Source organism: Aulonocara sp. 'chitande type north' Nkhata Bay, linkage group LG9 (genome assembly GCF_057382095.1).
Source record: "Aulonocara sp. 'chitande type north' Nkhata Bay isolate Kocher_YH1m ecotype deep benthic linkage group LG9, A_spYH_male_GT1.1, whole genome shotgun sequence".
Taxonomy (NCBI): domain Eukaryota; kingdom Metazoa; phylum Chordata; class Actinopteri; order Cichliformes; family Cichlidae; genus Aulonocara; species Aulonocara sp. 'chitande type north' Nkhata Bay.
The window spans coordinates 14,895,564-14,917,960 of record NC_141352.1 but is presented as its reverse complement, the minus strand read 5'-3'; the positions used below and the strand labels follow the sequence as shown (position 1 = coordinate 14,917,960).

The 22,397-nt window shown below is 44.0% G+C and overlaps 2 protein-coding genes across 3 annotated transcripts in view; both read right to left on the bottom strand.

Moving 5' to 3' along the window:
- Positions 1-8,577, bottom strand: part of cntnap2a (contactin associated protein 2a) — a 409,058-nt gene extending 400,481 nt beyond the window's left edge. For both annotated transcript variants that reach the window (XM_086306026.1, XM_086306027.1), the window contains exon 1: positions 8,063-8,577. In XM_086306026.1, coding sequence (XP_086162152.1) covers positions 8,063-8,165 — 103 coding nt within the window. In that variant the 5' untranslated portion in view covers positions 8,166-8,577. The remainder of the gene's footprint in view (positions 1-8,062) is intronic.
- Positions 8,578-13,743: 5,166 nt separating this feature from the next.
- LOC147321861 (uncharacterized) lies at positions 13,744-16,969 on the bottom strand. The gene is made up of 2 exons (XM_086305027.1): positions 16,522-16,969; positions 13,744-16,146 (listed from the first exon to the last, which is right to left on the bottom strand). The coding sequence occupies exons 1-2, from the start codon at positions 16,967-16,969 to the stop codon at positions 14,582-14,584; spliced, it is 2,013 nt and encodes a 670-aa protein (XP_086161153.1). The 3' UTR covers positions 13,744-14,581.
- Between the last annotated feature and the right edge of the window lie 5,428 nt (positions 16,970-22,397).

Here is a 22,397-nt window from a genome sequence, read left to right as displayed (position 1 = left end):
TTTAAAGATATATCAAATAAGTTCGTGCAGTTTCACTTAGCTTAAGGCTTGCCTTTTCAAACTCAAGTTACCGTTTAGGAGATTGCTACTGATACTGTCAGATTTCATGTGATTTATTCTGGTTATATGAAATCTGTCTTTAAGAAGTTACATTTTGGGAATGTTTATGACTTACATAAATGAATTAATAGTTAAAAAATTTAATAATGTGGTCAAAATATCATGCAGAGCTTTTTTTTGTGGACCTGTGTAGGCTAATCCTATGTCACTGTTTGTAGCATGTGTTGCTGCACATGTCATTTTTCTAAAGGTTTTCTGCACTAACAATGGTTCTCAATTGACCAACAGGGCAAAGCACCATTTCTCTAAAACCTAATTGGTAAATCCCACATAATTCATCTATGAGCTGTACACAGGTAATAAAAACTCAGAGATTATACGCATTAGAATCAGTCAGGAGAGACTCCTGTAGCTCCCAATACGTCTTCAACAGTAAAAACATTTGCAATAAAATGTAAAAAAGAAAAAAAAAAGAAAAAAAGAAAATGCTTTAAAAAATCAGTTTAGGATAAACTACATACTTAGACTACAAATTGGAAAAATAATTTACTGGATTTTCAGTTGCTTAATCGCCATGAGTGACTGAAGATGCTTACTATTTCTTCTATGTTGAGAACATCAGATTAAAAATAAAGTTGCATTCTTAGACCTTTAATTTATCTGCCATTTTTCTGTAAACAGTATTTGTTTTATTAAAAAAAGATAATTTATTTGGGACTTCCTGGTTTATAGATTACATGAAGTCAATGATAAAGTGACTTTTTAATTTGAAAAGAATTAATTCGATAGTGGGCACCACCAAAGGGAATTGGAGTATCACTGTCCTATTCTCTGACTAATGCAACTGCTGCACTTTGATGCTGCTACAGATTACAATAACAATGATCATTTTTAATGGCAAGGTGTCAGAGAAAATCCTTGCTTCCTGACCATCTTTCCTTGAGGTGTCGTTCTTCATCCTTGTCACTTTTCTCATCGTGGTGCTTCGTCTCTTGTCCTTCTCTTTCCTCCCTTTTGCCTTGCCAGTCTAATCTCCAACTCAGAGACTGCTGTCAAATGAGGTGGACAGATTCTGATGGCTTCTAATAAGAACACATTCCACTAGAATAACTTTCTGATTCTGCACATTTACACATGCAGACACATAGAGCTGCAGTGTTACATACAGTGAAGCATGAATGCTCCAATTTGTACCCAGAGAAGCAGAATTACATAATTATCATACTGCACTCTGTATTATGGGTTTCATTTGCAATTAATACATCTGAAGTTAATAATGTTTAATGAACAGTGCGAGTTTGTGTGCCTGAAGAGGGGAGGGGACAATGGTAGTGTGTATATGAGCTGCATGGTGTGTGTGTGCTTTTGTCCATGTTACGTTACTGACATTGTTAGGGGAATTATGTAGTATGACTTGTCAGTGCATATTTGTATCACTGTGGCCTTGCTCCCATGATGAAACATTGATAGCCTTGCAGTAGCATTCCTTCCAAGAGAGGAATTTCAATTCGTCGAGGAAAGTGACACACCAGTCTGAGAATAAAGCTGAAGGTAAGAGCAGAAAATGCAGCAGTTCTGGGCCAGTTTTTACTTATACATGTTTGTTAGTCTCATGAACTGTGATATTAATAAGAAAGCCTCTATTTTAGCCCATGAATGCTAATATTTTGACAATACATGTTTGAATATATTGCACAGTGGAATCCAGACCACCTATATTTTCATCTCAACCTTGAAGTAATTAGAAAGTCTGACGCTTTACAAGCACATGAAAACAGAAGAAATTTGGCCATGCAGAAAGAAGAATACATATTTATTATTCTGTAGCAATCAAATTTCAGCAAACTTGTGGCATTTACTACATTATGTGAGCTGTTCAGGTTGTTGTAATGTTAAAACCTTCCTCTACCTACTTTCCCCCACCAGTTTCCTGTTTAACTAAATCTACTTGCAGCTATTGTTCACTTGATATTAAAATGTTTTAACATTTCCAGCAGAGTGTTGCTTACTAAATAGCATTGTGGGAGGGGAAAACAAGGCGTCAGGAATGAGCTACAGTGTCAGAAATAAATTAGTTTCTAAGAAACAAGTTTGCCGTTGTCAAATGATTGCTATGCTTTTTTCAAAAGAGGAATGCATAACACTGAAGAAATAACAAATCTAGATCAGTTGTACCTACAGCAGTGTCAGCCATGCATGCTATGTCTTTCCAGAATAATGCTCATCACAGTAAAATTCTAAACAGTTTGAATAACTCATCGTTATCAATTCATATTGATATTTATAAAATATAATTGTTCAAAGATTCAGAGAGTCTGGAGAAATTTCTGTGTGCAAGGGATGAGACTGAAAATCAATACCTGATGCCCGTTATCTCCAATCTAAAGAGGAGAGGGATCTTATGGTTTGTTATCAGCACTCCGCTCAAAAGGCTGGATCTCTGATGGTATGGGGATGCATTAGTGCCTATGGAGCTGGCACATCTGGGAAGACACTGTCTACACTGAAAGGTAATTAGTGCATCATGAAGCAAATATATGGTAAAGACCCAGACCCAGACTAGAGCAGGGCGATATGACCAAAAATATTTATCACGATATACATTTGAAAATTTGCGATAACGATATAACTGACGATATAATTGACACTAGACAAAATACTTTACAACTCCACAACTTTATTAGTGCAAAAAAAACATCAATGTATTTTCACTTAAACAAGCAGCTGTTTTATGTGAATTAAAGTTATAGAAAAATTTAACAGTGCAAATGCAAATTCCTTGCTGACAGTTTAACCAAAAGGCATTTCCAGTGGAAATTGTCCGACATATCCTCAGCATAGCTATGCATATTATCCACAAAACTTAAAAAGAGGTTATACACACACAATACGGTAATATTATGTTGAAGCACAGTACGTATCACTCTGCGATGCTCCTGCCTATGATAGCTGTAATGCTCCAACAATCCATCAAGCGGTGCGGGTTCGTAGCTTAGCAAAGTCGTAGTAAAACATTTGACAAATTTTCGAGGGCCGTGTACGACATAAAATCGTTTCGAGGTCAGTAAACACAACCAGAATTCATACATAAGGCACACGGGATTATAAGGGGCACTGTCGATTTTCAGAAAAATCAAAGGATTGATTTTAAGTGTGCCGTATTTTACAAAAAAACACGGCAATAACGACGGCCCGCTAGCATGCGCTACCAAAAATAGTGCTTTGTTCTGTGTCTGACGGACAAGAGCAAAACCAGTTCCACACCACTGAAGTTGCAGCATTTTTACAAACCAATTCTGGTTCATCCGTTTCATTCAACGATTTGCTTTCGCCGCCATGCTTTTTCCGACGTGTGCGTATGATAATAAAGGCACTGCGCATGCGCGTTTTACCCATATTCTATCGCAATATTTCATTTTTCTATCGTTGCCCAAAATTATATTGGTATTACCGTGAAGAGTATGATATGGCCCAGCCCTACCCAGGACTGCTGAGCAGCTAGAATCGTATACTATACAAGAATTGAATAACATCCCTCTCCCAAAATTCCAGCAGCTGGTCTCCTCAGTTCCCAGATGTTTGCAGACTGTTGTTAAAGGTGTGTGTGTGTGGGGGGGGGGATCCTTAACAGTTGTAAACTTGGCCCTGTCACATCTTTTATGTGATGTGTTGCTCCCATCAAATTAAAAATGAGCTAATTAAGTTTTCTTAATTTTCTTAAAATTGTACATTATCTTAGCTTAAATATTTTATATGTTTTATATGTTCTCTTGTGGATAAAATACAAGTGTGGGAAGTGGGCATGTACATGTAGGAAAAATGATGAGAGAAAGACTGAGGAATTTGGAGTAATGTAGGGGTGAGAGAGATGAATCACTACAGTTACAGGTAGGGTTGAGGCAGTGGAAAAATAGGAGATGACTTGCTTTTTATTTTTGCTAGATTTTGTTGAGGAGGCATAAAGGTAGGTGTAAAGGTAGAGGAAGAGCTACAAAGAGAATTAGAAAAGGAGGATAAGCAATCAAGGAAGTGCAAAGGAGCAAAAAAACAGGTGGAAGGCAGCAATTTAGATGGAGGGGGTAGAGCAGAGAAACAGCAGTGCAATTAACATCCACACCTTATTTCCTAGCTCTGGTTCACTTGTCTCAGTGCATGATTAATCCACAAATGTGGACGCACACACACACATTCCCAAAACACAGGCAGGTGCACACATATAAATATCCAAGGGCCAAACATAGCTACACAGCAAGTGTAGTGCTGCTCTAATCTGAGCCTAACCAGTCTGCTTCCTGCAGCCTTAATCCTATCATTATCACCTCCTAATGGGAGCCATCTCAGACACACAAACACAAAAACAAGACAGAGAATTGGCAAGAAGTTGACCCATGTGGTGGTTAAAGGGTTTGCTTTTATAACCATATTCACTCTATATCCCAGTAGAAGAGAATGGAAATGCAATCATTTATTTGAGTGGAAAAAAGCTAAATTTCTTTTTCCAGTGTCAAATGATTTGTTTGGACCAGAACCTGGAAAAACTGCCAGTGATTCACACTCACACAAGAACACTTCTGTGTGCAAATGTCACCATTTGGCTTTATATTGTTTTTTATATATGTATACTGAAGAACAGGAGACCCTGACTTGTTGCCCTGGAGGTGAAACCAGACTGATGTCTATGTCAAATGGCCTGGCAAGCTTAATGAGATGAGAAAAGGCTAATCTGATTCTATATCAGACAGGCTCTAGGGGCATCCCATTTAACCACCCAGAGTCCCACCAACACACTGACTTAAAGGCACATCCTTTACGTTTTACACACTGGTGCTGTGACTCTTAAAAATTTAATTCTTGTCCTTTACTATGCGAGTAATGAATAGCAGCTTTGCAAAGGAGCGCCAGAGAGTTCAAAGCGAATTAATTAAAATTATAACCTTTAAAGCTAAATAAAACAAGCTCTTCTTGGAATATTTTACAACCAAGGAAAATATCTGTGCATATAAAATATATTTAAGTATGTTAGCACTGTATATGGACACTGAGCAAATAATCCAGTCGTGAATTTTCTGTGTGAACCAACTTAATCAGAAAAAAATATGGTAAAGAGAAAAATTAAAGTCTGATTGGTTATGAAATGATAATGAAACATTATGGTAGGCAGACCTTGCCTTGACACAGTACATCAACAACAGATTTACATACTGCACAGTGACAGCTCAGTAGAGGATACCACTAAAGTACACCAAGGACAGACATAACCCATTTTTCTTCCACTGCATGTATCTGATGGCTGAGTGTACATCTTATATGTATTTCTGAGTTACTGTATCTATATTTGTGCATGCATGTTCATCTAATTATAACCGTAATTCTAACCCTAACCCAATAAAATGATAGAAAAATGAAACACTTTATTTCATGAGACAGCATGAAGCTTCCCTTTTTGTAAAACTTTGATCTGATTCAAAATGTTTGCACTAAGCGCTGCAAGAGGACGCAATAATAGGGCATGTGTCTGGCCCCAGAGTTAATAAGAAATCAGCCAGCTTCACAGCCAACCAATCACATCCCCCTTCCTCTGAAATAACCTCCCTGTTTGTTTCCCTTCAGGGCTTTAAATCCACACTTAAAATCATTGTTTCCTCTTAACTTTTCACTGGATTGCCTGGTTATATTTACTCCTGTTTCGCTTGTGCTTGCTGCTACCAGACCCCTATCCATCCTTGAGGCATCGCTCTCTCCCTTGGCTGTCAGTGCTTCGGTCCAGATGTTTTTGGAGCTGAATCTTGATCCTCCAGGAGTCTGATCACTACTCCTCTCTCTCTTCCTCTCTCGCTCTCAACTGTTTGTGTCTGTCTCCCTTTTTTGTGGTTTTTGTGTGTCTATGTGTTTGTGCAGTCTGCCCTGCTCCCAGGTTTTCACGGTAGCAAGAAGGCCATTTGGCTCTGTCTTATCTTATTTGGTAACACTTGCCGGATGTCCTCTTGGAGCATATTCTTGTGTTTTTCAGCGTATCACTTTATCATCTCCATTGCATTGGCTTCAGACCACCTTTGCTGTTTTTCAATGTTTTTCTGTTTCTGATCTGTCGAATTCTATGGTGAGTGTACAATTCACAGATTATCATCTATCTTCCTTTAAAGTAAGACCGAGGACTTGTGTGAATGTACCAGCCCGATTAAAAAAGAAAGAAAGAAAAAAAGACTTGATTCAACTTGGATTTGTGAAAACTTAGATGAATTCACAACTAACATGCAAATGAATATAAACCCGCATGAACAGGGGAAAAAATCCTTCCGTCGCTTTTTTTGTCTTACACAGAACACACATGCTTAATGTACACTGGAAACACTTACAGACTTGCACATGTTTGCATTATAATATTAAAGGCGCTAGATAAATGGTAAAACACATTCTCACTCACTAATTATAGGAAAATGTAAGAGCTGATACATTTTTAAAGCGATCTGAAATCTAACTTTTAATGAGACACTGTCCTCTCAGATATAGCGAGGCTCCCCCGGTCAGACCCTCCAGGTGACGGGAGTAAGAGGACTCTGGATTTCCACATCTTATCAAGCGTTGCCACAATGACACCTGATCGTTGTGAGGTCGCTCTTATTAACGAAAGCTTTGTGCGCGAGAAACGCACAGGCAAACTCTTCCAACTCTCCAGGTATCCTTTGCCTCCCGTCACGCTCTCTGACACTGCTTCGCGCGCGTACCCCTGCTCAAGCGACTCGCGGTAGCGTCTCTCCGTTGTTGTCTGTCAGATGGGATGATTAATGAGGCGCGTCCACGGGCACATCCATCCAGGACCTGAGAAGCCCTTGCGATCGCGGGGGGAATCAGTTACACTGAACCCTCAGAGTATCGGCTCAGTCACCGTCAGCAAGATCGCAATGCCACTGAACCAAGGCTGGATAATCCAAGTTAAATAAATAAATAAAAATCAGATAAGACCAGTAATAACGCATTCTATATCAAAACTGTCAGACACGCAGTTACTTCAGTATACTATAAAAGTAGAAAAAGAAACAACTGCGGTCGATATGTTCATAAAATATAAACACTGAATTCCTGGAGTATGTCAGTGACAGTGACAATTAGAGTGAAGAACAAATGCAACACCGGGCAATGTTTAAACAAACTCTCAAGACTGAAATTACAGCGTGGATCGAATAGAAGCCTTCATCAAGTGTTCCAAGAATCATCTAAGTTTTCCAATGACCTTAAAAAAAGGCTTAGGCTTTAATATGCTGAGACCAGTGAGCTTGATGGAGAGTCTAATCAGAATGCAAACTGCACACCATAAAAAAACTAAATCAGACCCTACAAGTAGACAAAACCATTCAAATCAATGCACCCTTAGTTGTTGAGAGTTACAGCTTAGCCCTATTAGACCACAACTCTTTTTAAAAGAAAATGGGCATTCAGCAAAATCTCTTTACTTGGATTGTTTTATGCAAACGCAATAGTCTAAAACCAAATGTAATGTTCTTACAGAACATCAAAAAACAGGAAAGCGCTGAAAATAAAAAGGAGGGGGGGAACCGTTTGTTGGAAGTTGAACCGTTTTCCAACTGTTCTTCTCTCGGGTCCACTTTGATGACTGGGACTCCACAATAAACAGCAAACCACTACTGCCAAACTTAAATGCCATTCACTAATTCTGTGACTATCCCTCAATACTCAAGTAATTTCTGGAGTCTCCTAAAAAAAACGCAATTAAACATCTCAGCGGTCATAAAAATCCCGTGCGCCAAAAATAAAGGCACCACAGACCCTAAAGCGCTAACACGTTTAGGCTTGAACTCAAAAGTCGACCCCGCTTCAACCTCTGCCTCTCACTGCCTCTGTCGCCCGGCACTACTAACGTAGCCGTAAACCTCTACCTGTGCCGCTTCTCTCCACAGGCAGATCGTTTGTTTCTCACCCATTCCCACTCTCACCCAAACAGCCCTGGAAGACCATTTCAAAAATACTGAAAAGAACAACTTACGGGTTGTTGGTAGAGCTCCGTGCACACCGCTGACATGACAGAAAATCCATAAAACCACCGGCAATAACAACGTCAGTCCCTGGGCAGGACGGTGCCGGCGCATCTTCACGGCTGCTGTGGGCGCAGGAGAGCGGGAGAGGGGAACACACAGCTGAGTGGCTGTAACGCCAGTCGGTCCGTCAGTCTCGCTTCTCAGTTGAGGACTGGCGGATAGGAGCCCGGCTGCACGGAGTTTCTCTCTCTCGCGCGCGCTCTCTCTCTCCCTCTCCCTCTCTCTCTCCCCAATAAAGAGATGATGTAAGGATGGCGCCAAAACACAGACTGGTCTGTGCTAGCAAAGAGAGCGCACTTATCTCTGCAGCTCTCTCACCTCCCTTGTTTAGCGACTACAACAAAACAGCAGCCGAGTTTCCACCGTCCAAAGGACGACACGAATGGGTGCGGATGTAGCGGACAGCAAATCCTTCAGGAGTTCAAGAAGGCATGACAGTGCACATCTCAAATCCCTGAACTGGTTTCTCCTGGCCAGCGCTCTAATGCTCTGTCCGTGGTGCTGAACTTATCTCAGCCTTTCTCTGCCCCCCACTCTGTCTCTCACACACATACACACGCACACACTCTAAATGCCTTTCCGTTTCTAATAGCCAGACAGTGCCCCCCACCTTCTCTAGGTGGTGGTGTCATTACACTTGTGCATTCCTCTTCTATCCACACATGAAAGCCCTAACAAAAAAAAATACTCGGGACCTGCACTCTCTCTGTCTTGATGTCCTCGCAATCCCCCGTTTGCCTGCATTTAGTGCAAACGAGAGAGAGAGAAAACCCATTTAACTTATGAAGATTAAATATCACATAATACTAAAGTTCTTCTTGTATGCAAATGGTTTTCCCTAACAGACTGGTTTTATTTCAAAAAGTTAAATTAAAAACATCTACATATTGTAACAAAAGGTGCTTTCAGATATTTCAAACCTTATAATCCATTCAAACAAATACATCTTGGAGATTTGCTGGTACAAGTCTTAATAGGACTGCAGAGATACACCAATCAGAACAGACTATAAGTAACTGCTTTAGACAATACATCTTTCTTTCTTTCTTTCTTTCTTTCTTTCTTTCTTTCTTTTTATTTATGTTTTTTGTTTTCTTTTAGCCCACTACTGTGATTATTGTTTTTTTTAGTAGTCATCTTTGTACTAAGAAGAAGAAATCTAGTAAATTTGCTTCAGAGGCAAGTTAAATAACATGTTTTACAATGACAAATTGCAATCCATATCTGTCTGTCACATTTGTCACTTACATGTCTCAGTCATTGTCGTCTGTCCAGAACATAATACATGATTATCATCGCTGCATGGAGCATTTTTCTAAATGAAGAAAATGGTGAATGAAAATGGCAAATTCATCACAGGCAGCTCCATCAGTGGTAATGTTTCACTTACTGCTTCAAATAAGGGATAGATTATGATAGTCAGCGTGCTATAAGGACGCACAGGCCCATGGGTCAAATGCTTTTGATTGGTTCACCATTAGAAACATACAATGAGGCCTGCTAACAGTGTTTATTAACAAGTTACTTATCATGTAAAACTGAAAACTATACAGACTGATAACCTGTGTGGTACATTATTCTTTTGTTCAAGCAATGGTATCTTTGCATCCTTACAGCAAAAGCAAAATGACTCAACCTAGATATACATTTATTCATTAAAGAATCATGCAATACCTACAATAATCCCAATATTTCAATGGAAACCGTACAAATATTTATTCAAATGTCATAGTTTCATTTTATTTGTAATTTGGGACGTCTGAATAATTATCATGGATGGCATCACATCATCTTGTAAGAACACTATGTGTCTGAGAACTGATGAAACTAATTACAGTAGTTTTAAAGGTAAACTTTAAAAAAAAAAGTATACTCGATGGTGAAGAATTTCTGTGGCTTTGCTATATATTATTTTTATTTTGATATTGTGCCAAATGTTTTTATATGCAGACTGCAAGCCGGCCAACTTAGCACTCAGACTCTTGTTGTTGTTTACATTATAACAAAATGCAGCTTTAGCAAACGATGCTCCGTTTCTTTTTGTTTTGTTTTTGGGTTTTTTTTATAAAAATCTGCAACAAATTTGAATTAGACATAAATGTATATAATTTCTTAAATTCAGACCTGCTTAATTGGAAATATTTCAATTTATTTTTACATTTTAACTGATTTGCTAAAAATGAATCTTTTGAGTTATATTGCACATAGCAACACTCTTTTTTTGGTAATAGGGTTGAAGAATGAAATGATTAAAAAACAAGTGAGCTACAGTGTGGCTGACACATGCCTTTGAAAGTACATTCTTCCTGCTTTCAGAGGAATTGAGAAGTTAAACAGCAGCCAAGTGATGCTTAATTAATGCACTTAATTAAATGATTATAAGCAAGTGTGAGCGCCTCTATAAAAGCAGAAGTTTAAGCAGTTTGCTGGTCTGGAGCTTCCAGGTGTGCAGCAATCTTTCAAAAAGTGGATGTCCCAACAAACCCACTCAAATCTAAGCTCTACACTCAACATGCTCTGTTGGCACCGGCATGTTGAATATTAAACTTTCATAGCAGTAAAAAATGAAAAAAAGACTGAACAAATAGGGTTTTTTTCATAAGAGCTGCCAGGAGAAACCATCTTCTCTGTAAAAAGAACGTGGAGGCTTAACAACGTTACATCAGAACAAACTAAAAGACTTCTGGAGCAATGTCCCTTGGACAGAAAGAACAGCTTGAAGCTGTTTGGCCATAATGCACACTGCCATGCCTGGCAAAAGCCAAACACACCATGACAGTAGAAACATATCATGCCAACTGTCAGGCAAACTGGTGAAGGATTGAAAATTTGGTCTTTTTTTTGCAGCCACAGCACCAGGGCACGCAGCAGTCATTGGGTTGAACTCCTCTGTATACAAAGTATTCTAGAATTAAATGTAAGGCCATCTGTCTGACAACTAAAGCTTGGCCAAAATGGGTCATGCAATGATCCCGAGCACACAAGCAAATCTACAACAGAATGGCCATGAATGGCCCAGTCAAAGTCCAGACCTCAGTCTGATTTAAAGGTTGTGTCAGGACCTTAAGACACCTCTACATCCGCTTTATCATACCCCGGGTCGCGGGGGCCCAGCCACCTCCTCCAGCTTATCCGGGGGAACACCAAGGAGTTCCCAGGCCAGCCGAGAGATATAATTTCAGGACACCCAGCGTGTCCTGGGTCTGCCCCGGGGCCTCCTCCCAGTGGGACATGCCTGGAACACCAACCCCAGGAGGCATCCTTGTCAGATGCCCGAACCACCTCAGCTGGCTGCTTTCGATGTGGAGCAGCAGCGGCTCTACTCTGAGCCCCTCCCAGATGGCCAAACTTCTCACCCTATCTCTAAGGGAGAGGCCAGCCACCCTTCGGAGGAAGCTCATTTCCACCGCTTGTATCCGCGATCTCGTTCTTTCGGTCACTACCCACAGCTCGTGGCCATAGGTGAGGGTAGGGACATAGATCGACTGGTAAATTGAGAGCTCCGCTTTTACACTCAGCTCCCTCTCCACCACGGCGGACCGGTGCAGCGTCCGCATCACTGCAGGCGCCGCACCAATCTGTCTGTCGATCTCCAGCTCCCTTCTCCCATCACTCACGAAGAAGACCCTGAGATACTTGAACTCCTCCACTTGGGGCAGGAACTCATCCCCGACCCGGAGTGGGCGCTCCACCCTTTTCCGGCTGAGAACCATGGCCTCAGATTTGGAGGTCATTCCCGCTGCTTCACACTCGGCTGCGAACCGTTCCAGTGCGAGCTGGAGGCCCTCACCCGATGAAGCCAACAGAACCACATCATCCGCAAAAAGCAGAGATGAGATTCTGAGGCCACCAAAGTGAAAGCCCTCCGCCACTTGGCTGCGCCTAGAAATCCTGTCCATAAAAATTATGAACAGAATCGGTGACAAAGGGCAGCCCTGGCGGAGCCCATCACCCACCGGGAACGAGTCCGACTTATTGCCGGCAATGCGAACCAAGCTCTTGCAACGGTTGTATAGGGATCGAATGGCCCGTAGCAATGAGCCAGACACCCCATACTCCCGCAACACCTCCCACAGGACACCCCGAGGGACACGGTCGAATGCCTTCTCCAAGTCCACAAAACACATGTAGACTGGTTGGACCAACTCCCATGCACCCTCAAGTATCCTTGAAAGGATAAAGAGTTGGTCCAGTGTTCTGCGACCAGGACAAAAACCGCATTGTTCCTCCTGTATCCGAGGTTCGACTAGCGGACGAACTCTCCTTTCCAGCACCCTGGCATAGAATTTCCCAGGGAGGCTGAGGAGTGTGATCCCCCTGTAGTTGGAACATACCCTCCGGTCCCCCTTCTTAAAGATGGGGACCACCACCCCAGTCTACCAGTCCAGGGGTACTGCCCCTGATCTCCACGCAACATTGTAGAGGCGTGTCAACACCAGGGGTTCTGCCACCAAGGAGTTGTTTAACTACCTCGGTGACTTCGCCTCGTCCCAGCATCAAGTGTGACTTCATATATGCAGCCAGAGATATGCCAAAGAAAAACAAACTTATTTCCAGTGTTTTCCTCTCTTTTCTTAAATTCTCCCCTCTCTATCATCTGCCTGTTGATCACTCCAGCCACCCAATCGCTGTGCCTGCTGCCGTAAGATGCTACTTTTTCTCCATAAGGATTCCAAATGGCTTTGTCAATATGCCATGCATAGTAATTTACAGTCATCGTTCATCTGATAAAAACAGAGATGAACTGCGAAGCCATAAAATCTGAGCAAAAAAGTTGATGACAGCAGTGACACATCTCCAGAGGATAGCTCTTTTGTAAAGTAAAACATTTTGTGAGAAAGATTTTCACAGGCAACTTCCAGTCTGGCTGCCGTGCTGTCATTATCTACCCACAGTAGGGCAGAGAAATAAGGCTCTGAGGTAATGCCACATAATGTTTTCTGGGATAATTGGAAAAGAATGACTTTTCTTTATCTCTTGCCAACAATACTAGAAAAGATCCTTTGTGCTAAACATTTTCAGCTTTTTTTAGAGACTTCAGGATATTAATATGTTGTCTGTTTTATTAGCGTAAAGTCACTCTAATAAAAAAGATGGACTATAACAGGACTTGACAGGTGTGTATTTATAAAAACCCAGAAGAGAATATGATGAGATAAGCAATGTAAATGGTCAAAGGTGAAGAAGGGATTCACTGTGGAAGGAGTGCTGGACGGGCAGAGAATGATGTGTCCAAATTGAATACACCAGGGGGGGTTTAAAAGTGGTCTGTGGAGTGAATCACTGCTGTGGGAAAAGTGTTAAAAAATCTCTTCTTCACAATTTCATCAGGAACTCATATTACTGTAGTTATTGCAACAAACAGAATCACAGAGGAGGATAAAACAGTTTTATTTGGTGTCCTAGCTGAAAGTGTTTTAGCGATTTCAAGTGAAGGATCCGATGGAGTTTCAGTAAAAAAGGGGAATTTACTTTGAGCAAAGTTTTCACTTTTTAAAATATCAGGATATAAAAATAATTATTTACTGAATAAAAAGTAATAAAAACTGCAGAAGCAGTGCATGAAAATTGAGTACATCCTTGATGCTTCCAGCAGAGATGAAGATAATTATGTGATCATCTTTGTCTTTGTAAGTGTCAAGGCTCGGCTGTGTGGCAGGCAGGAGGAGGACCCAAAATGCAGGACTCACAGGCACGAGGGAATGAACTCAAAAAGGCAGCTTTATTGCTGAAGAGGCAGGACATAGGAAATACAAAACTAAACTGGGAAAAGTAAACTAACACTCGGAGAGAGAGACACAGGGAAATCCACGCAGCATGAGGGACGACATCACGCTGAACAGAGGGAGACGCAGACAGAAATACACAGAGGGTTAACGAGGGGAGTGGGAACACACGGGGAACACAGGTGACACTGATAATCATAACGAGACAGGGCGGGGTGAACTGAACACTGACGGGAGAGGTGAAACAGGAAGTACAGAGGAGAGAGAGCACGAGTAGAACACCAACGTAACGGGCAGGGGAGACACGGAATAAACACGAAAGGGGACGAGGGCTCATAAATACATAGAGGGCACACAGGGGGAAGAGAGAGCACGGGGAGAACTTAGACATAATGGGCAGGGGAAGCATGGAATAAAACATAAGGAGAGACGAGGGCTCACAGATACACAGAGGGGCACACAGGGAGACATGAAGGGCAAGGGATCAAAACTAGAAGCCATAGAATAAATCACACACAAGTACAATAATACGAAAATCACAAAGAACTAAAAACGCTGGGTCAGGAGACCCAGGACCGTGACAGTACCCCCCCCTCAAGGGCTGGCTCCAGACAGCCCAAACACAGAAAAACAAAACCAAACAGAAAACAACCCAGGGCGGGCGGCGGGGGCCCAGGACGGAGGGCTCGGAACAGAAAACAAAAGAAGAGCACAGCAAACACCGGAGCCCAAGAAAATAACTCAAACACAGAGCAGTTCAGGGGGCCGACCATGCGCAAGGCAACGGCGGCGACGTGGAAACAGTTCAGGAGGCCGGCCGTGCGCAAGGCAACGGCGGCGACGTGGAAACAGTTCAGGAGGCCGGCCGTGCGCAAGGCAACGGCGGCGACGTGGAAACAGTTCAGGAGGCCGGCCGTGCGCAAGGCAACGGCGGCGACGAAGGAGACGACGGAGCAGTTCAGGAGGCCGACCGCGCGGGAGGCGGCGGCGACGATGACAGCGCTGGTCCGGGGGCCGACCGTGCGGAAGGCGACGGCGGCCACTCAGGCGATGACGGTGCAGTTCAGGGGGCCGGCCGCGCGGAAGGCAGCGGCGGCGGCTCTCCAGTGTCAGGCGTACTGGCCGAGGCCCGGTGGGCACAGGACCAGTCGAGACGGGACCAGGCGAAGCACAGGCTGAGGAGGCTGCAGCAGACGAAGGCTCTGAGGAGGCTGCAGCAGACGAAGGCTCTGAGGCCGGGCCAGGCGTAGCAGAAGCACAGGCAGATGTAGCCGGGCCAGGCGTAGCAGAAGCACAGGCAGATGTAGCCGGGCCAGGCGATGACGAGGCGGTCGCAGATGGCGGCTGGATAGGCTCCTCGGGCCCTCCAGCTGATGCGGCGTGAGGCTGAACGGGCCCCTCGGACCCTCCAGCGGAGACAGGAGGCTGAACGGGCCCCTCGGACCCTCCAGCGGAGACAGGAGGCTGAACGGGCCCCTCGGACCCTCCAGCGGAGACAGGAGGCTGAACGGGCCCCTCGGACCCTCCAGCGGAGACAGGGAGGTGCTGGCCGGGCTCACTGGAACCCCCAGCGGACGAGGTAGATGGCGGCGTGGAAGCCGCGGAGTCCTGGATGAGCTCATCCGAGCTTCCAGCAGGAGCCGATGTAGAGCCAGAGAGGATTAGGACCCCGGGCTCAATGTTAAGCTGGCTGGAAAACCGCACTGCTACGGGGAACTGGGCCAAAGGTTCAGGTGCGAGCTGAGCTGCTGGACACACGGGGACCTGAGCTGCTGGACACACGGGGACCTGAGCTGCTGGACACACGGGGACCTGAGCTGCTGGACACACGGGGACCTGAGCTGCTGGACACACGGGGACCTGAGCTGCTAACGGTGGAGAAGTAAATGACTGCACAGGGGACTGAACTGATGTCTGTAGTAACGGTGGTGGTGAGAGTGGAGTAGGTGGTGGAGTTAATGACTTCACAGGGGAATGAACTAGAGGTAGTGATGGTTGTGGTGCTGGTGGTTGAGTGGGTGACTGTGCTAAAGGAGACTGCACTGGAGACTGCACTGGAGACTGCACTGAGGGTGGCTGCGAGGGAGCTAACTGAGCTGTGAAGGGCTGCGAGGGAGCTAACTGAGCTGTCGATAAGGCTGATGATTCCTCTACCAACTGAGCTATTGACTGGGCTAAGGATTGAAATAAGGTTTGTAGTAAGTCAGGCTGTGGATGTGACTGTGCTATGGGAAGCGAGGCTGAATGTGGTGGAGGTGGCGACAGAGCTTCGGGCCGGGCGGCTAACAGAGCTTCGGGCCGGGCGGCTAACAGAGCTTCGGGCCGGGCGGCTAACAGAGCTTCGGGCCGGGCGGCTAACAGAGCTTCGGGCCGGGCGGCTAACAGAGCTTGGGGCGAAAATGGTGGTGGTGGAGTTGGTGTCTGGGCTACAGGCGGCTTCTGAGCAGGAAACACAGGACACTGAGCTACAGGTGGCTGCTGAGCAGGTGACACTGGAGACTGAGCTACAGACGGCTGCTGAGCAGGGGACTGAGCTGAAAGCGGACGGGCAGCTGACTGAATAAACATAGCTCCAGAATAAACAGTTCCAGATGAAACAGTCTTAACTCCTGGGTCCGAAGGAGCATCAGAAGCACAGTCTTTTGAACCAAAGTGGAAACGATCGCTCTCAAAATAAATACTGTCATTTTCTGGAACAGGAGGAACAGAAGATCTAGAGTTCATGAAGCCGACGTTAGCGGCCTTGGGGGAAACGGTACGTTTATCCCTCGACACAGAAGGCGAATGTAGGGGGACTTTGTCACTCACCCTAGGCGGTTGGTCGAGAAGAGTCCCAGGCTCCTGCTGTGAAGTGGAAACGCTGGGTGAGTCGGGCGGCACGATAATAATCCCTAACATCTTGTAGAAGGCTTGTGCAGGCGTGAGCTGATTGCTTGCAGGCTCGTAGTAATCCTCCCGGGACCGGCTGGAGCGTTTTCTGCGAGACCTGGGCGTCCGCGGAGAGGAAGCAGGTGAGTGGACCGAAGGGTAAGCAGCTAGTGAGGAGCGGCAGCACGGAGGCCCTCCAAGCGCTAGCCGAGTCCCGTCAAAACGGGAGCTGCGCTTCCACGGTGAGTCCGCTGGATCCATTACTGGTGACGTCGTACTGTCAAGGCTCGGCTGTGTGGCAGGCAGGAGGAGGACCCAAAATGCAGGACTCACAGGCACGAGGGAATGAACTCAAAAAGGCAGCTTTATTGCTGAAGAGGCAGGACATAGGAAATACAAAACTAAACTGGGAAAAGTAAACTAACACTCGGAGAGAGAGACACAGGGAAATCCACGCAGCATGAGGGACGACATCACGCTGAACAGAGGGAGACGCAGACAGAAATACACAGAGGGTTAACGAGGGGAGTGGGAACACACGGGGAACACAGGTGACACTGATAATCATAACGAGACAGGGCGGGGTGAACTGAACACTGACGGGAGAGGTGAAACAGGAAGTACAGAGGAGAGAGAGCACGAGTAGAACACCAACGTAACGGGCAGGGGAGACACGGAATAAACACGAAAGGGGACGAGGGCTCATAAATACATAGAGGGCACACAGGGGGAAGAGAGAGCACGGGGAGAACTTAGACATAATGGGCAGGGGAAGCATGGAATAAAACATAAGGAGAGACGAGGGCTCACAGATACACAGAGGGGCACACAGGGAGACATGAAGGGCAAGGGATCAAAACTAGAAGCCATAGAATAAATCACACACAAGTACAATAATACGAAAATCACAAAGAACTAAAAACGCTGGGTCAGGAGACCCAGGACCGTGACAGTAAGTTTGCTGGGTTGTTGTTCTGGAGCATTTCAGTGTTTGTTAACACAATGCCCGGTCTTAGAGAATCTGGGAAAAGATTATAAGGCCATTTTCTAATAATCTAAAGTCTGTGATTCCACTCTGGAGTGAGAAAGACTATTCAGCTGTGGAAAACATTCAAGACATTTGCAAATCAGAAGTGAACATGTCAGCAAATTCACCCCAAGGTCAGACAAGCAAAAAACCCAAGAGCAACATCCAGACTCTAAAGGCCTCAGCAGGTTAAAGTTCATGACAGCACATTTAGAAAAAAGATTGAACAAGTAAGACTTGACTGGAATGGTTGCCAGGAAAAGTCTTTTCTATCTTAAAATAACATGGCAGCACAGTTTGTGTTTGCAGAGTTGCATCTGAACAAATCACAACACTTCTGGAACAATATCCTTTGAATATATGAGACCAAAGTAGAGATGTGTGGCCTTAATGCAAGACACCATGTTTGAGCAAAACCAAAAACAGCAAATCAGCACAAACGCCTCATCAAGGCGATCCAGGGTTGACGATGGCGGACTTAATTTATCACAAGCTGCTTTTGCATTTTGCCTTAGTTGTTGTTGAATAAATGATGACACAATGCAGTGTGTTATGAGATTGTAGTCACCTAAATGTAAGGCCTGGTTCAGAGATCATTTTTAATTTGATTATTTAGGTCAGGATATGTAAAACCTTAGAAATGGAAGAGGACATAGTTTCTTTTTACCATGTGTGTATGATACGTCCGCCTGTGTGACATTAGGCTCTAGTCTTCTAGTGTGCAAAGAGTAAATACCGTCCCTTAATGTTAACCTGGTTCGATTAGAATAACAAACTGTGTACACCAAATCCTGGGAAGTTTAAATCCTATGGGGTGCCATACTATAGCCAAGTTGAAAAAACTGAGAGCAGAACTTCTTTAGGTCAGAGAAAGCACACGTAAAAATTTAAATAAGCCTTGCAATATCGCAAAGACTCCAGAACAAGAGGATGAGGGTGCATTTTTAACACTAGGAGTCCCAGGCTTCTACCTTTCTACCTTTAAAACCCGCCACCAGCCAAATGGCTGGTAGGCTTTTAGCTAAGCTTTAGCTTCAGCCAAGTGGAAGCTAAATTGGCTAGTCATTCATATGTAAATTGGGTTGTTACCTGGGAATTCTGGAGGGAGGGGAGTGGGGGTGTGTGGATGAGGAGGTGGGGGAGCTGCTAAAAGCTGTGAACTTCCTTTTGTGTTTCATCTTGATGCATTCTCAATCATCCAGGGAAATAAATCTCCAAAAGTCACCAACTTGGAGTGTTTCAGTTTGCCGTCTTAGGGAGAAATCAACACACATGGGTGTATGTCCTTTGTTGCTGAGATTTATTGATAAAAACAGTACAAAAAATCAACCATTTGTACACATTTTTACAAATAATTATAAAAAGTGAGTGAGTACATTTCAACATTTTCAGCAATCACTCACAATCCTGGCACTGCCATGGTATCTGTAGTCTGCATTTACCTTGGCTTGGCTTCCTGATCAATTGTCCACTACCAAAAGGAAGCCAAGCCCTGTGATCACACCTTGTTTTGTTGTAATGGGTGACAGGGCTAGGCTTCCTTTTGGTAGTGGAGCATTGATCAGTCGTCCATTGTGGCATCAATGTGATCACACCTTGTTTTGTTGTAATGGGTGACAGGGCTAGGCTTCCTTTTGGTAGTGGAGCATTGATCAGTCGTCCATTGTGGCATCAATGTGATCACACCTTGTTTTGTTGTAAAGGGTGGCAGGGCTTGGCTTCCTTTTGGTAGTGGAGCATTGATCAGTCGTCCATCCAGAAATTGGCGGGTCATTCCCCTCATCCCCAGACTCTGCTTCCTCCTCGGAAGACGTGTCAGTGGTATTAAGGAGGTCCTTGAAGTATTCCTTCCACCACCTGACAATTTTCTCAGTCGACGTCAGCAGCGCTCCGCCAGCACTATACACAGTACAGGTAGAGCACCGCTTTCCCCTCCCGAGACGCCTGACGGTTTGCCAGAATCTCTTTGAGGCCGTCCGAAAGTCTTTTTCCATGGCCTTTCCGAACTCCTCCCACACCCGAGTTTTTGCTTCAGCCACTGCCCGAGCCGCATTCCGCTTGGCCTGTCGATACCTGTCGGCTGCCTCCGGAGTCCCACAGGCTAACCAAGCCTGATAGGACTCCTTCTTCAGCCTGGTGGCTCCCTTCACCTCTGGTGTTACCTACCTACCACCACGGCAGGCACCAACCTCCTTGCGGCCGCAGCTCAATGCAGCAGCTTCGGCAATGGAGATGCTGGACATGGTCCATTCGGACTCAATGTCCCCAGTCTCCCTCGGAATGCTGGGCCTCCGGCACACAATGCACCCGAACCCTATGGCGCCTCCTGCGGGTGGTGGGCCTGCGGGAGGATGGGCCCATGTCCCCTTTTTGGGCTGTGCCCGGCCGTTCCATGGACTAAGGCCTGGCCACCAGACGTTCGCCCTCGGGCACCCTCCCCGGGCCTGGCTCCAGGGCAGGGCTCCGGTAACCCTATCCCGGGCAGGGTAAACTGTTGCCTCGATGTTTTCGTCATAAGGGTCTTCTGAATCGCTCTGTGTCTGGTCCCTCACCCAGGACCAATTTGCCATTGGAGACCCTACCTGGGGGCAAAAGCCCCCAGACAACATAGCCCCTGGGATCCCTGGGACACACAAACCCCTCCACCACAATAAGGTAGCGATTCACGGAGAGGATTCTAAAATGTATTTGAAAAAGTTTGTTCAAGTAAAACTGTCACTTTTCAGGGTGGACTTTAAAAAAAGCATTTTGTAAACTGAGATTAATCTAAAATAAACACTTAGCTAAACCAAGATGAACTTCATCATTTTAGAAAAATATTGTGTGTTTACCAGTTGAATTAAAATAGATTTTAATTATTACTTTCCCTCAAAGTTTTTCTAATTATCTTGGAAACATGCAGATAACACAGAGTTTTAACAGACAAATTTGATTTATTGTATTTATGACTAATAAAATAAATAACACTAAGGTGTTTCTTGATTTTTTTCCCCGCTGTTGCATAAATAAATAGATAGAATGCATTTTTTTTAAATTAGAACATCCAACCGTCTGTTCATACTCACATCTGTCATTTTCAATGGAACAGATGTCAGGTACCTAATAGATCATACACAAATACAACTTGCTTGTGAGCGTAACAGTAAAATGCACTGGTGCATGAATGACAACGAAAAACCTAAAGACAACGGGAGAAAAAGTAAAAGTGAAAATAAATTAGACAAGTCGATGTATGCAGAAAAGAAATCGGGCCAAAAAGAACAAAAGGTAGAAGCAAAAGACGGGAAATGGGAGGGAAGCGGGGGAAGGAACTGAGAGGACAATGAATGAATAATTATGGCCTTTCTCTGTGAGGAGCTGGAGTGAGTTCAGTCTAATGTGAACAACATTACTGTGATTTCTCTCATGAGTTCTTGCTGCACTATGATTAAAATAGTGCAAAATGGGTGCATGGACCAAGTCATTGACTGAAGAATACAAACCTGAATGCAAAGAGACCCAAGGTTTCTAGACTTCAGGCAGTCAGTTACTGCAAAGGATTTTCACTGAAGTCTGCAGAGTTAATGCAATTTTTTTTATTAAACCCTTTGAATGAAAGCTGAAATTCTCCACTTCAATCACAGTGGTTTAAAATCCACTGTGGTTGTGTACACAGACAAAACTACAAAAATCTGTGTCTTTGTCCAAATAATACTGGGTCGAACTGTACACTAAGAACTAAATAGGGATTAGATACTGATACAGGTTTATGTAACCAACACAGGTGAGACAATCAGAGGAAGCCTAAGCAAGTCACAAGAGGGGAGAAAAAAATCAAAGAAAAACCGAAAATGACCATTACTGAAGCTTTTAAGACAAATAGTAAACAAGAATAAACTGAGATGGGAAACAGCAGCATAATATTAGGGAAGGAAGGGGAAATACAAAGTAAGCCAGAGAAAGCTAGATTTATAATGAGGACTAAAACTCAAAATCTCACAAAACTGAAAGCTGGGATGGTAAATAAGATTAAAAGCAACCAGAAATGACACTCATTTCCAGGATAACCATAAAAACACAATGTAGTACAAGGTCCAGACCATAATTTAGATAGTTTCACCCCTGTTTAATCTCCATGCTGTTAGTATAATTACATTTGATCCAAAACAATGAAAAATGTGTTTACAACACTGCAGTCATCTCTCAGCTTTAACTGTATAAATTTTAAATTAATGCTGGACTAACTGAGAGTGAGACACTGTTCGGCACATTTTAACACACATTGTTCAAAGATCAGGAAGTACAGTATATGTCCAACAAGAATATTTTTACTCTTTATTTAATATTTTATGGGAACCCATTGTATTGGGCTTACAGGCAGGCCTTCAGTCTATTAGCATCAGCAGACACTCTATATGATCCCCGGTGATGCGTTATCAAGCTTCACTGCAGATATCTTCTGCTTCACCTTGTCTTCAGTCTGGTCTTCAGCAATTGGAATGCTGCTCAGTCACATGGAGATCTGTTTTTCCAGCCAAGGATATTCCACCTCTTCACCCTGAAAAGCTCTTTGGTTGCTTTGCTGAAGAAATTTGATGCATTTGGTTGACTCTGAGCACTACAAACGCTCCAGTACACCTCTGCAGTGAAATCATGGATAAATGCCAGCTCGCCAGTTCAACT

Coding starts and splice junctions, on each gene's coding strand:
- LOC147321861 (XM_086305027.1), bottom strand. CDS start 16,969: ATGGATCCAGCGGACTCACCGTGGAAGCGCAGCTCCCGTTTTGACGGG. Junction 16,147..16,521: donor TCCTGTTCCAGAAAATGACA/GTATTTATTTTG, acceptor AAGCTCTGTTAG/CCGCCCGGCCCGAAGCTCTG.